Below are 13,941 nucleotides of genomic sequence, written 5' to 3'. Positions count from 1 at the left end.
CAAGTCAGATAAAAGAAGATTTGCCTCTTACAATATTCTGAAATACCAACGAAAACAAGTGATGGATACACCTGGAAGTGCTGAGCAGATGCAGGATGATGAACCTAAAGACATCGCTGAAAGACCACAATGGGACAATCAAGTTCAATACTTGCTAACCTGCATAGGTTTTACTGTGGGACTCGGTAGTGTGTGGAGATTTCCGTATTTGTGTCAAACCTATGGAGGAGGTAAGAGCATTTTGATGTTAACAAAACAGTAAAGTGGGTCGCAAATATTTGACTTTCCATTTGGTTTGACAAATATGTTGTATTAATATATCCAAAGGCTCTTACAACACAATGATAAACTATTTACACTGCTTTAAAAGCTGTTACTATCATTTGAATTCCCTTACTAGAAAATAGCCTACAACCTTTATTTCCAATATGTTAATCTCACTATACAATCAGACGCACAAACACACTCCATACAACAGTTATACTGAAATGCTTCACAATAGTCACATTTTTTTTTTAAACAGTTTTATCTTTAGATTTTATTCAACCATAACTATCTCACTCTCTATTTTGATGAGATGTGGTTTCAGAAATTATGCAAATATTACTTTGCTTCTATTTTCATGTTGTCATCTTGTTTTTCCAGAACACAATTAAGGTTTCTGAAGAAATCTAGTTTCAAAGATAAACTTGAATCATCAAGATTGATAAATGATTAACTAGGGGAATCAGTTCAGTCAGACAACTCACGTGTTTCTTAATATGTTTATTATAAGCAGCATATAGTTTGAGTTTGGCGTCTAGGCTCGGGCCTCATCACTCCACAGATTTACAAAGAACATTGAGTGATGATTAGATAACTATCCCCCGAGCCTACAGGTGGAAGCTGGGGTGGAGCTGGGGTGGTGGTGGGGCAGGCAAGCAGCAGCAACATGAAACACAGCAGCAGGAACATGAACGTAGCAATAGCAAAAGAACACAGCAGTGCAGCAGCAGCATAGCGAGGCAGAGGCAGGAAGACCTGGCAGCTTAAATAGAGCGGCATGTTTAGGAGAATGTGTTTGGTTGGTTGTAAGAGGGACGAGGTGCGTCACGTGTTAATGTATCATTGGTGCTCGAGTTGACTGCCTGAACTAGCTCGCAGGCTTCGCCCCATTTATGTCTGGTGTTGAGAGCTATTGCTGGGTGTGATAAAGCTCAGATTCTTGATAGTAAAATGTCCAGTAATCATAAACCGAATGACCTTCAAAAATAAAAGGCATTGCCAATGTTTATTTTGAAGTCAACTGATTACTGAATATCTCATATGTATTGTGTTATTGTCCCTTATCAGTCATTAAGGCATTTGTTATGACTTTGATTTAAAGGGGCTTTTCTGATTCCTTATGCCATTGGCTTGGTGTTTGCGGGACTTCCTCTGCTGCACATAGAGCTGGCCATCGGACAACGGCTCCGCATGGGAAGTATTGGAGTGTGGAATTCAATCTCCCCTTACATGGGAGGATTAGGTGAGAAGGTTCAATCAATACCATTTACTCAGGAAAGCAATAAGCCAAAACAAGGGGATGTACTGTATGCATTTTACAAAATAAAGTTGTGTGCATGATTATCTGGAAATCACTGCCTTTCGTAACATTCATACATTTCTTTGTGAATGTGTAAATGTGGATATACAGGTGTTGCTTCCTTGGCAGTCTCCTTCCTAGTCAGCCTGTTCTACAACATGATCATTGCCTGGATCCTCTGGTACTTATTCCACTCCTTTCAAAGCCCACTTCCTTGGAGGGACTGTCCAATAAACTTGAATCATACTGGTATATACTTATCTTATCTTTTCATAATAATATCATTTAAAGATAATGGTTGATTGAAGTAAAAGACAAATAGTCCAATACATTATTTCATGATGAACAATCTCTTTGATACAGGCTATGTAAGTGAATGTGAGAAGGCCTCGGCGGTGAACTACTTTTGGTATCGTGAAACGCTGAACATCACACCAAACATTGAGACCAGCGGCTCCTTTCAGTGGTGGCTCGTACTGTGTCTCGCAACTGCTTGGTGCCTCGTGTACATCTGCTTCATACGGGGAATTGAGACTATTGGAAAGGTAATTTTGACCTGTTCTAAGTAATACTACAAAAAAACGTTTTCATTGTTATATCTATTTGTTATATCTTACAGTCGAGATACCAAGAACTCATTCAAACATATTGTAACTATTAAAGTAAGACTGGCTTTCTGTACACAGCTATATATGATGTAAAAATAAAATGAATATGAAATGGACTACGCAATATAAAAAAAAGGCTGGAATAGAGAAGTGCACTGATGATCCCTCCAAAGTGAATTCTGGCCTCAACTTTCATCAATGGCACAAATTCACCAAAGCAAGTTTCAAACCAAACTTTAACATCAAGAAAAACCTTCCGTCTCAAACAACAGGAGGGTAAAATGAGTTCAGCAAAAACAAGCTCATCAGTAATCTTATTTCACATGTATTATGCACTCTGGTACAGTCTGCATTAAAGGCTATAAAGGTGATGGACCGAAGACTGTTTTTATCACCTGAACAAGTGACAAAAGTGCTCTCTTACCTTAATGCTCTTACACTAACAAAACCCCGCACACATTAGGAGTGCATTCGATACATGAGGTTACAAAAATCTGTATTTCCGTTTGATTTTCATATGAAATATTTTATCAGCATTTAACTGTTTCAACAGGTTATTTATGTCACAGTCAGCTTCCCATATCTGGTTTTGACCATCTTCTTGATCAAATCACTGACTCTGCCTGGGGCCACAGATGGCTTAATATATCTCTTCACTCCAGATGTAAGTTTGATATTAGCTTTATTTTGAATTAATGATTGAATGTAATGAATACAAATGGATGTCTAATCAGTATGTTCTTTGCAGTGGGAAACTCTTAAGAATCCTGATGTGTGGTTGGATGCTTGTACTCAGATCTTTTTCTCTATGTGTTTGGGCTTCGGAGGACTTATTGCTTTTTCGAGTTATAGTCTTCAGAAGTAAGACCTTTATAAACACTTTTTCATTTTACAGCATTATGTACACAATAGAAAAATACTATAAAATAAAACTGAAACTTTGCTTTATCTTTGCAGGAATAATTGTGAGAGAGATGCCCTAATTGTTGGATTTATGAACACTTTCACGTCAATATATGCATCCATTCCAATTTTTGCCATTCTTGGATTTAAAGCTAATGAAAACTTAAATAAGTGCAGAAATTGGTATGTACCATAAAGGGAATTATGCTGTAAAAGTTTGTGTTTTTACTTATAATATTTATCAATTAATCAGTACAAAAAAAACATCTATTTTCACAGTTGATTAATGAAAAGATGTCCCCACTAGTTTTCATTATAAGATGTGATGCTTGTACTAGTAGTGTTAACTAATTTAATTTCCTTTGATTTTAGGAACATACTAAGATTGACTAATTCCTTCAACATTGGGGATGAGAACATAACTCTGGGAAACTATGATGACTGGTTTAACTATTTCAACAATACTGATCCCTCAGAGGTCGAAAGCCTCAATCTAAAGACGTGTAACCTACAGACGTTCCTGGATGAGGTACAACGCATCTGTTACTTTGATAATAATTGTAATCGTTTTCTGATTAAGCTTTGTGAGGTTGTTGTGTAAGAGATAACGTCTCAGATCCTACCTGTAGAGTGCGTCTGGAACCGGACTGGCCTTCATTGTGTTCACTGAGGCGGTGATACATATGCTGGGCTCTCAGGTGTGGGCGGTGCTCTTCTTCATCATGCTCTTCAGCCTGGGCCTGTCCTCCATGTTTGGGAATCTAGAGGGGATCCTTACTCCTCTGTTGGACCTGAACATTATTCCAGCCTGGATTCCTAAGGAAGTGTTGACAGGTAAACCAAAATATCTGAGGAGTTTATATGACTCATCACTAGTTTGTATTATAAAATTACAAAAACTAATGAATTATTTTCATTAACAGTTCATCTGTTGATTATTTTCTAGATAAATCAATGGTTCTATAAAATGTCATAAACCAGTGAACAATGTCCATTCCCGTTTCTCAAAGTCTGAGGTGATGTCTTAAAATGTCTTGTTTTGTCAGTCCAAAACCAAAAATAATGAGTTTAATATGATGCAAAACAAAGAAAGGCAGGAAATCTCCATATATGAGAGGCGAAAAACTGCATTTTAATCAATATTAGCATGAATAATGATTTTGCCCTAATCAATTTCCTATATTGTCTTTTTTGTCTAAAAAGGGCTAATTTGCCTCACCTCCTTTACTGTGGCTCTCGTCTTCACGTTGGGCTCTGGAAACTACTGGCTGGGGATTTTCAACAACTACGTGGGATCCATGCCTCTGCTCATCATAGCCTTCTTTGAGATCATCAGTGTGGTATACATCTATGGAATAAACAGGTGAGGTTGTAATTCATGACATTATTATACTTGCAATATGAAAATATAGTTCAGTTATTTGACTAAGGGTCTCCTTTTCCCTCAGGTTTAATGATGACATTGAATGGATGACAGGTAGGAGGCCCAACATCTACTGGCAGGCCACATGGCGCTTTATCAGCCCTTTGATGCTTCTGGTGGTTTTTGTGGCATACGTTGTAGTCGCGGCTGAAAAGAGACCAACATATAACGCCTGGAACCCAGATTATGTAAGAAAGTTTAAACCGTTTCTTTTCAACATCATTATGTTGTGTTCGACCTGCTGGATGTTGAAAAGACATTGACTTTCTACTCCTTTCCCCCAACAGGTGAACTTCCCCCTTGCTGACGTTCAGCCCTCTCCGGAATGGGTTTACGCTATCTGTGTGCTCCTATCTGTCCTTCCTATTGTATCCATTCCTCTTGTGGCTTTCTACAGATTCATGGGCTTCTTGAAGAAGTACATCATGAACAGGAACAACCCAAATCCATACCAAAGTGAATAATTTCACGGAGAATTGTAAAAGAGCTGTTTTATCTGATTGGTGGTCAGGACTGCCAGTAGTACATATTTGTGTGATGTACTGTATTGTTATTTAATAACGTTTGTGATTTTTTCATACCATTTTCAATCAGTTGTATGTTAGGGTATTACAAGTCTCTAATTACATAACATTATTGCTAAAATAGCATATTGGCAGTCGCAGCTGTAATTTCAATGTTTTCGCTAACCTAAATCAAAAAATAGTTTTCTTAATTTACACAACTGTATTTATATTGGTAATATAAAGGAAATGCAAACACTGTCAACTAGATTAAATCAAAGCAAGATAATATCCCTGAGAAGAATATTAAAATCAGGATACCAATGTCTAGAGCTGAATATCGGGCTTTGTTAATATTTGATTAAAGACTTTACAACTGTTAATTTCCTGTGTTGGCGTTTTAAATTGGATGAAACAGAGTGATGGATAACTGTTTTAAATGCTTTGTGATAAAGACATTATTGATTCTCAGATTGATTTTCAGTGCAAATGCTTACAATCTCTGCCACATGAGTTTATGTTAGCAGCAATTTTGAGTTTCTAGGTACTGTTTACATCATCATCTCATTGTGAACAATATGCATCATCTTGTAAGTCACATTCCCGTCTGTATAAGACATATCTTTTGTTATGTTATATTATAATAATGCTCCTACACTCTGCTAGCTGCAAGACTGATGTAGTGTTGCATGATGCTACCTTTATGTAACTTTTTTTGCATGCCAACAGTGCATGTGGGTGTATGAGAGTAGTAGGACGGGGCTTGTGTGGTCGAGGCTGCATGCGTGTGCTCACTGACCATGCGCATGTGTGTATTTTGAGCCATGCGAGTTACACAGTTGTCCTTTTTGTGGTGTGGGTGGACAGTGATATTGTCCCCCCGGTGTCACGTGCTTTGGAATATGCTGGCTGCCTTTGTTGTCCCTCTGCCTGTTCTGCTTTTCTGGCACTTTCATACAATGGTGCACTTGAACACTGTGATGTTATTAAGCCTTTCAAACTACTACAGCTTGAATTCCAGCTCTCAGGAAAGACTAGCATCCCAATGTAGGATACATGGCACAAGATACATCATCGAGGAACAACAGCAAGGATTGAGTGTAACATCAGAACAAAGGTGATGACCCTGCAAGGACCAATGAGTGCTTTAATTACTGCCGGTTTGAGAATGCATTTATAGAGTTATGCAAGGAGTCAAGCTAATGCTATTGGGAAGTCTGTTTGTTGGACATGTCTTTTCCTCATTTTCTTATTTGTTCACTATGTGATTTGTCACATTTGACAAATGGCAGGCGTTATTTATGTTTTTTATATTAAAAAAAAAAAGTACTTAATAACAGTGTGTTGCAAACCAGCTGAAGAGGTTAAAGCAGTTTGCTGAGGTCAAAAGGACACTGTATATTAGCTTCAGTTGCATAAAGTTGCTGGTTAAGGCAAATAAGTGTATTTAATTTGTGAAGACAATATCATCATAAGTTGGTGTTTGGCGATCTCTAAAGAATTGCTTTCTAGCATGTTAATAAGTAAAAAAAACAGTTATCCCAAGCGTTTTACACATTGTTGGAATAATCAACAACATAGTAACCTTGGTGTTGGTCCAAGCATCAAGTGATGCTGTGACCTTCAATAATGACACGCTGTAGTATCAACAATGGGACAAGAGTGCGACAAGTTCAACCGTTTTTTTGACCTTTGATCCTACACTAGGAAATGTCCCAGCGAGCAGGTGCCTCCCAGTGTGGGGGGGTTGTGGTGGAGTTTGAGTCTGGCGACATCAGGGATGACAGAGCCAAAAGAGATGTGAATATACCAGGTGAACTCAACTTTAAATCCAACTAGAACTTGTGCAACATATTTGTAGCAAGCATCATGTGTGCTTATTCATTTTGCATGCCTTTCCTCACAAGGTTCAGCTCTAATCTACCTCAAGGGTCCCAAGTTTCTCATCTATGTCAGTGGAGCGTTGTCAATGTGGGTAAGAATCTTTCCCTGAAAATACAGATTCCTGGAGAAATAGATAAGACTTAAAAACGTAAAGAATGGCAAGGTTGTCGAGATGTGACAGCCTACAAAGATGTCTTAGCAAAACAATACATGATGAAACTCTTTTATGTTGTGTTAAACAGGGAGACCGCATGTGGCACTTTGCAATTTCTGTGTTCCTGATTGAGCTGTACGGCCGTAACCTGCTGCTGACTGCGGTGTTTGGGTTGGTAGTGGCCGGGTCTGTGCTCCTGCTCGGGGCTTTGATTGGAGACTGGGTTGATCGCAATCCCAGGAATAAAGGTATGCGACAATCTCACGCCCATTTGAAAATTTGAGCATGCAGTATATCGTAGAGCAGTGATATATGTCAGCGGATTTCAATCTTGGGCTCAGAAGTCTGCTGGTTTCCTATCTCCCCAGGTGGCAAATTGCATTCACACGATATCTCAAGTGTAAATCAGTCCCTGATTTGATAGCTACACTCAACACCTGCAGGAATGCAGGCTCATATCTGTCAAGGCTAGCATTCATTTTGCAGAGAATATATCATCAATGTTGTGAGAGTCTAAAACTGCTTTTGTTTGTTTCAATTTCAGTTGCACATGCGTCTCTTTTCATTCAGAACATCTCAGTGACAGTATGTAGCATTGTGCTCATGTTGGTGTTCTCTTATAAGCAAAGGATTGAAGAGATCTGGGATGGATGGCTAACTGTGAGTAGACACTAAATGTTCAAAAAACGACATTTCATAACTTGATACCAAACAGAATACTCACCATGATTATTACACAGAGGAGTTATTGCTGCTGTTGCTCCCTCTGTCCTGTGTCCTTGTTGTCGCTGCTTCTGAGCTTGTGGCTACTCTGTGCTGTCGTAGTAACATGTTGCATCGCAACACTCACACAAGGTGGTTTGTTATACGGTGGTGATCATCCTGGCAGATGTGGCCAACCTTGCAAGCACAGCACTGACCATTGCCATTCAGAGGGACTGGATTGTGGTTATCACAGGCTACAACCGAGGTCACCTAGCTGGTGAGGGGATTTGTTTTCTGTCAGTGCACATTTGTTGCATTCCATTTTTGTCACATATCAGTGGCTGTGCTTCAGAAAAACTTAAATCACTGAGGTGTCGGCCTTTTTCTGCTCTCAGTGACCGTCCTCTAGTGGAAGCGCATTAACCTCTGTGTCTTTGATCCTAACAAAAGGAATGAATGCAACCATGAGGCGGATTGATCAGGTGACTAACATCCTGGCCCCACTAGCGGTGGGACAGGTCATGACCCTGGCCTCCAATGTAGTTGGCTGTGGCTTCATCCTGGGCTGGAATCTTGTGTCTCTCATTGTGGAGTTCTTCTTCTTGTCACGGGTGTACCGCATCGTCCCTGCTCTTTCAATCAAACCACCGGTGCTGGAAGAGGAGGAGGATCAGGTGTTTTTGCAGAGGACAGAGAGGAGAATGTCACAAGGTATGGATTGAGTCATTTAAAAAAATATATATATATATATATATTTGTGATTTTAACTACCATTAGAATGTAATGTGATTACTAAATTGTGCATTAAGGCCAGTGAGGATCATGGAGTCATTCACTTGCTAAGTGAGCTTTTAAATACACAAATGTAAATGTTGCTTCCCATCAATGCTTCTATGGCGTAATGGAGGATTAGACATCATAAAAGGTACTAATGTAGTGACATTTATGCCAACATATTTCCATATAGTATTCAACAATCCATATGGCCTACATTTACAGATACGTGTAGACCTGTAGTCAGCATTTGATGTGAGTCTAACATCACATAGAGCATTAAGGGTTCAGAACACCAAACAAGGCTTTAAAATTGGTCCGCAGAAGTATTAGATGTCATTTATTTTTTTCATCAGGGGAAAGTACTGTTGCACCGCCTCAACCTCAACCTCTGACCGAAGGTAACTGCAACTCGAGCCTGCACCTAAAAGAAATCACCAACCTGCCGCTGTGTTTCCAGAGGTTTCGCTGGCTGGTGAGCACCTGCAAGGACGGCTGGAGGGCCTACTATCGCCAGCCTGTCTTCCTGGCAGGAATGGGTCTGGCTTTCCTCTACACCACAGTCCTGGGCTTTGACTGCATCACCACCGGCTATGCGTATACTCAGGGCATAAGCGGCTCTCTCCTCAGTCTGCTGATGGGTGTATCGGCTATCACAGGGCTGATGGGCACCGTGATGTTCACTAGACTCAGGAAGTCCTATGGCCTGGTTAACACAGGCATCATCTCAAGCTGCCTCCACCTGGGCTGCTTGCTGCTGTGTGTTTGCTCTGTGTTTGCCCCGGGCAGCCCTATGGATCTTAGTTTGCTGATGCCCTATATTACCTCCAACTCCTCCACTGACCTTGGAGGGATGGCCAGCCAAAGGCAAAAACACACATATCCTCTTAGAGGAGGAAGCAATCAACCACTGCTACCAGACCGCTCCTCCATCCACTGGACCAACAACACTGTGCTCTTTGACAACGTCCCTTCTGATGCGGCGCCAGAATCTTACATCTCCATCATCCTTCTGTTCTTGGGTGTCATAACAGCACGCATTGGTGAGTAAAATTGTTTCAATTAGTCAATATATTACCAAAATAATTGCGTCCAAATTGAGTCCATATCTTGTATTGATGTACAATACTGTACATGGGAATACCGTTAACTGTAGAGCTTTGCCCATTTACAATTGCATTGCAGATAGTATTAGCCAATGTTAGCTTATTATGACTACATATGCCTTGTTCAAGATAGTTGAGAAAGTATGGCAATTACATTGTTTATCCACCAGAGAGCACTGTTATGTACTGGTTAACAGTAAACTGTCCCATTTAATACATATATTGTTGATAATAACAGTTGTTTGGGGGAATTTTAACCTTATATTGATAGTGGACAGTAGACTGGCAACGTCAATATATGGCATGCGGCGTATACCACTGAGCCACCAGGATCCCCCATAATTACATCATTCAATAATTAGACTTTAAGCATCCCTATAAAAATGTCAATGTCTGTTTCATTAACTATAGTTTACGCTCTAGTAAATGGCTTGCTCAACTTTTAAACCTGAGTGATATCTGTGTTTTAGGTCTCTGGTCCTTCGACCTGACAGTGACCCAGCTCCTGCAGGAGAACATCTGTGAGTCAGAGAGGGGTGTGGTGAACGGGGTGCAGAGCTCTATGAATTACCTGATGGATCTGCTTCACTTCATCATGGTGATCTCCGCACCACAGCCACAGCACTTTGGCATCCTAGTCATCATTTCTGTATTATTCATCACCACTGGGCACACTATGTACTTCCTGTACGCACACAAAGCTAAGAGAAAACACCGCCTGGACACATAAGGAGCAGACTTTGCCCACACATCCAGGCATGAGATGTTTACCAGCACTGACACCACTCTGCACCTGTGAAATGAATGTCACCCTCCTGTTCCTACAGCAATCTTATTGCAACCCTCCAGTCCCGTCTTAGCCATTCATTTCAGCACAACACAGCAAGTGTCCCACCTCGGTTGCTTTCTTCCTGCAGGGTCACATGCCATTGCAGCAAACAAGAACTCAGGTGAAAAAGAGTGGGAGACACGCTCTCCCTTCGTGTACATAAATTGAGGTGGCTACAATAAAAGCAGAAATGATACCTTCAGGGGGAATGTCCTAATCTAATGTACAACAGGACACATACAGTATATAGTGGCTAAGGCACCAGCTCATGCCTATGCAAGCCCTGTAGGATTACTGCAATACTTTCATCAAACAAGCCTGTTAACTGACATAGCTTTGTGGATGGGAGGGTGGATGGATAAAGAGCTTTTTCTAACCTTCACTCAGTAAAGAACTACTGTTGTGAGGTTAACTTAACAATAATACATGAAAAAATACAAACAAGACAAGATAGTATTTCTAAAAGTGGCATCAATGTAACTGATCCGTCCACTTGGAAATATTCCAGGATGTCCTAAAAGGAACATAAAGGGAACTTGATGCGAGTTTGTTCGATAAGAAAAAAAAAATGTGAAAGGCAGCCCCCCTTTTAATGGACAGAAGTGAAAGGACTACTGTAAGTGTTTCCTTCCCCTGGTTTGTTTCTCTGTGGATGAATCAAGCAAACATTTGCCTTTCTTTAATGCATGTAAACCATGGATTAACAACAAAGATGTTCATCACGCCATGTACTTGAGTCAAACTTCAATACAAACTATTTCATTCTAATTGCTTGTGTACTTAGATAACTACAAATAGTTCAACACTTTATTTCCTTCCCATATAAAGAGTGATATTAATAGTTTAATAGAAATCCAAGAAGAAAGCAATCTTCATTTTGTGACATGTTTGAAATCAGTGATAGCTATATGTTGATAGCAAATGTTGATCACTGCTATTGACGCTGTTGTATTATATTTTGCTTTATTCTTTTGTAGTTCTGATGAACTAAACCTTACCTCAACTAAGAACAAGAACACTGTTGGGAATATAACTTGGGAATTACTCCCAGCTACCATGTGTTTTCATATCTCCTACATGTACAGTGAAAATAACATCCGAGTTTAACCTTATGTCATACAACCAGCAACACATCTCAATATATTTGTATACTTTTCTTGTGAAATTTCTGTATTGTATGTAGTCATTATTTTTCAGACTGATAATTATGATAATAAAGATGAATGAAGATGATCTTTGGTCTCAAGTCTTCTGTTTAGAATAATCAACAAACAAATATCGTAATGTAAAATTAAGTGCATCACATTTTCCGTTTCTTCTACTTATTCTTAAAACACTATACCGATTTACAGCCTGATACTTACATTAAATCTTCAACTCAACCTTCAAACGTTACGGTAGTACTGGATTCATTCCAATAAAACGGTCAGCCAAATGGATTAATACAGTTTGTCTGCTCTTCTGTTATACAAACAGATATAGCATCAAAGGTGGAGTTAATTCATTATCAATCACAATAAACTGTAGCACCACAAAGTTATAATGTTGGCGGGAATACATAAAGTGTAACAGGGGACATAGCTTGGATTTAAAAAAAATTTTTTTAACGATATTAAAGGTAGGGTAGGTAAGAATGGAGAAACCAGCTCGAGTGCGCTAGAATTTGAAAGTACGCAGCCGAAAAAAATCTGCCCCTTCCTTCAGACTTCCTTACAGAGCCCCTCCTCCAACACACACGAACACGCACATGACCAATGAGGGCACGAGATAAGTTTGTGCACAGATGGAAGGCTGACAGGCAGGTAGGCTATCCAGTTATTTTAGCCGGGCCGGCTTTATGTATTTATTGTCAAAGCATTTCATATATTCATTGCTATCGGGATGTTAAGAGCATTCCATGGAATATAACAAAAAGGGTTTCTGAAGTGAATTACCTACCCCACCTTTAACATTTCACAGCCAAGTAAAGTAGTAGCCATAATGTAAATGTGATGTATTTTTGTCACCAGTAGAGGTCAATGTGATATTAAATGGGCTTCACCACCATGCCAATTACGGAAAGCTTTAGGGCTTTTTGCATTTTTTCCGCATAAATAAAACATAATACACCCACAGTGTCTAACACCATATCATAATCCTCAGATGTTCTATAAATAGTCATCACCATCATAAAGTAATTATGAAACGGATGCCTATCATCCAGAGGAGGACATACGAGGACATGGGAGGGTGGGCAGAATAATGGAAACACGAGAGGGAAACCTTCCAGAATTGAAAGACATGTAAATCCAGTCTGCACTCCAGAGATTCTCATTTAGAGTGTGAAACATCACTATAATGTAAGCTCATCTTAATCAAATGTTCCGTATCCAGACACACATGTATCATTGAACATCAATAACAGACAAAAGTATGCACAAGAAGGCAGTCAATGATTGGTACCTGCAATTTCTTCCACGATTATAAATCCCTATCCAATTGCAGGCCTAATTTGATAAACTAAATGTAGGTTTTAATGGTGCTATCACAATCGCTGTAGTTACCTAATGATCAGTAGCCATGAGTAGGCTGGTAAAGGCAACTTGCCAAGGAGAGCTGTTGTTGGAGTGGGAGGCTGTTTTACAGGAAACACCACTGAGTGAAAACCTGATGAACATCTATCTTGAAAATAAAATAAAAACTAAAGTAAAAGTAGTAAAACTACAATGTACTGTAGAAATATTCTGTTATAAGTAAAAGTCCAACATTTTAAATGTTACTTGAGTCAAAGTATAAAAGTATTAACAATAAAAATGCACTAGAGAATCAAAAGGAAAATAATTTGTTATGCAAAAGGTCCCAATTTTAAGAATAGAAATAGCATATAATTGATAGTTAACTATTGAAACATGATTTCGTTCATTGCTTTAAAGGTCCCATGACATGGCCATTTCTACTGATCATAATTCCATTGTTGAGGTATACTAGAATAGATTTACATTGTTCAATGTTCCAAAAATCACATTTGGTTTCTCATACAGCATCTCTGTATAGTCTGTATATTCACTCTCTGTCCTAAACGGCTTGTTGGAGCTCCTGCCCCCCCCCCTCCCTATGAGCCCACTGTGCTCTGATTGGTCAGCTCGCCCACTATGTTCTGATGAGTCCACCACCGTTACAGCGGAACATCAGTGATTATGTGTTACAATGGGGTTAGCAACCAGAAAATGACACCAGTAATGACAAACAGATGAGAATGCTGCGTGGGGTCTGGGTGCCGTGTTGGCGGGACGTTGCGGGGCTCGCTGCTGCGCCCTTTGAGGCTCGAGGAGCGGCCAGTGTGAGCTGGATTACTGGTGTCATTTCCTGGTTGCTGCGTGGGGTCTGCATGCGAGACAGCTGTGAGTGTGTGTGTGTGCTCAGGCTGAGTTCAGGTGAGTTTCGCGCTGTCTCAGGCTGAGTTCAGGCTGAGTTCAGGCTGAGAAATCCGCAGAGCCGCGGCTGAGAAA

At 39.8% G+C, this 13,941-nt stretch overlaps 2 protein-coding genes across 2 annotated transcripts; both read left to right on the top strand.

The window, feature by feature from the left end:
* Positions 1–61: 61 nt before the first annotated feature.
* LOC117480513 (sodium-dependent neutral amino acid transporter B(0)AT3-like) lies at positions 62–4,962 on the top strand. Its single transcript, XM_034127857.1, has 12 exons — positions 62–230; positions 1,367–1,507; positions 1,676–1,813; positions 1,928–2,109; positions 2,726–2,836; positions 2,921–3,033; positions 3,130–3,258; positions 3,448–3,604; positions 3,705–3,909; positions 4,279–4,438; positions 4,524–4,686; positions 4,786–4,962. Exons 1-12 carry the CDS (start codon positions 62–64, stop codon positions 4,960–4,962), a joined length of 1,845 nt encoding a protein of 614 aa, XP_033983748.1.
* A 1,749-nt stretch (positions 4,963–6,711) lies between these two features.
* Positions 6,712–10,354, top strand: si:ch211-254p10.2 (solute carrier family 40 member 1). Its single transcript, XM_034127856.1, has 8 exons — positions 6,712–6,814; positions 6,909–6,976; positions 7,128–7,287; positions 7,584–7,699; positions 7,895–8,021; positions 8,195–8,455; positions 8,875–9,561; positions 10,095–10,354. Exons 1-8 carry the CDS (start codon positions 6,712–6,714, stop codon positions 10,352–10,354), a joined length of 1,782 nt encoding a protein of 593 aa, XP_033983747.1.
* The last annotated feature ends 3,587 nt before the right edge of the window (positions 10,355–13,941 follow it).

The sequence above is a fragment of the Trematomus bernacchii genome, unplaced genomic scaffold, assembly GCF_902827165.1.
Source record: "Trematomus bernacchii unplaced genomic scaffold, fTreBer1.1, whole genome shotgun sequence".
Classification (NCBI taxonomy): Eukaryota; Metazoa; Chordata; class Actinopteri; order Perciformes; family Nototheniidae; genus Trematomus; species Trematomus bernacchii.
The sequence above is the reverse complement of the archived record's forward strand: the minus strand, read 5'-3'. Positions and strand labels throughout refer to the sequence as shown.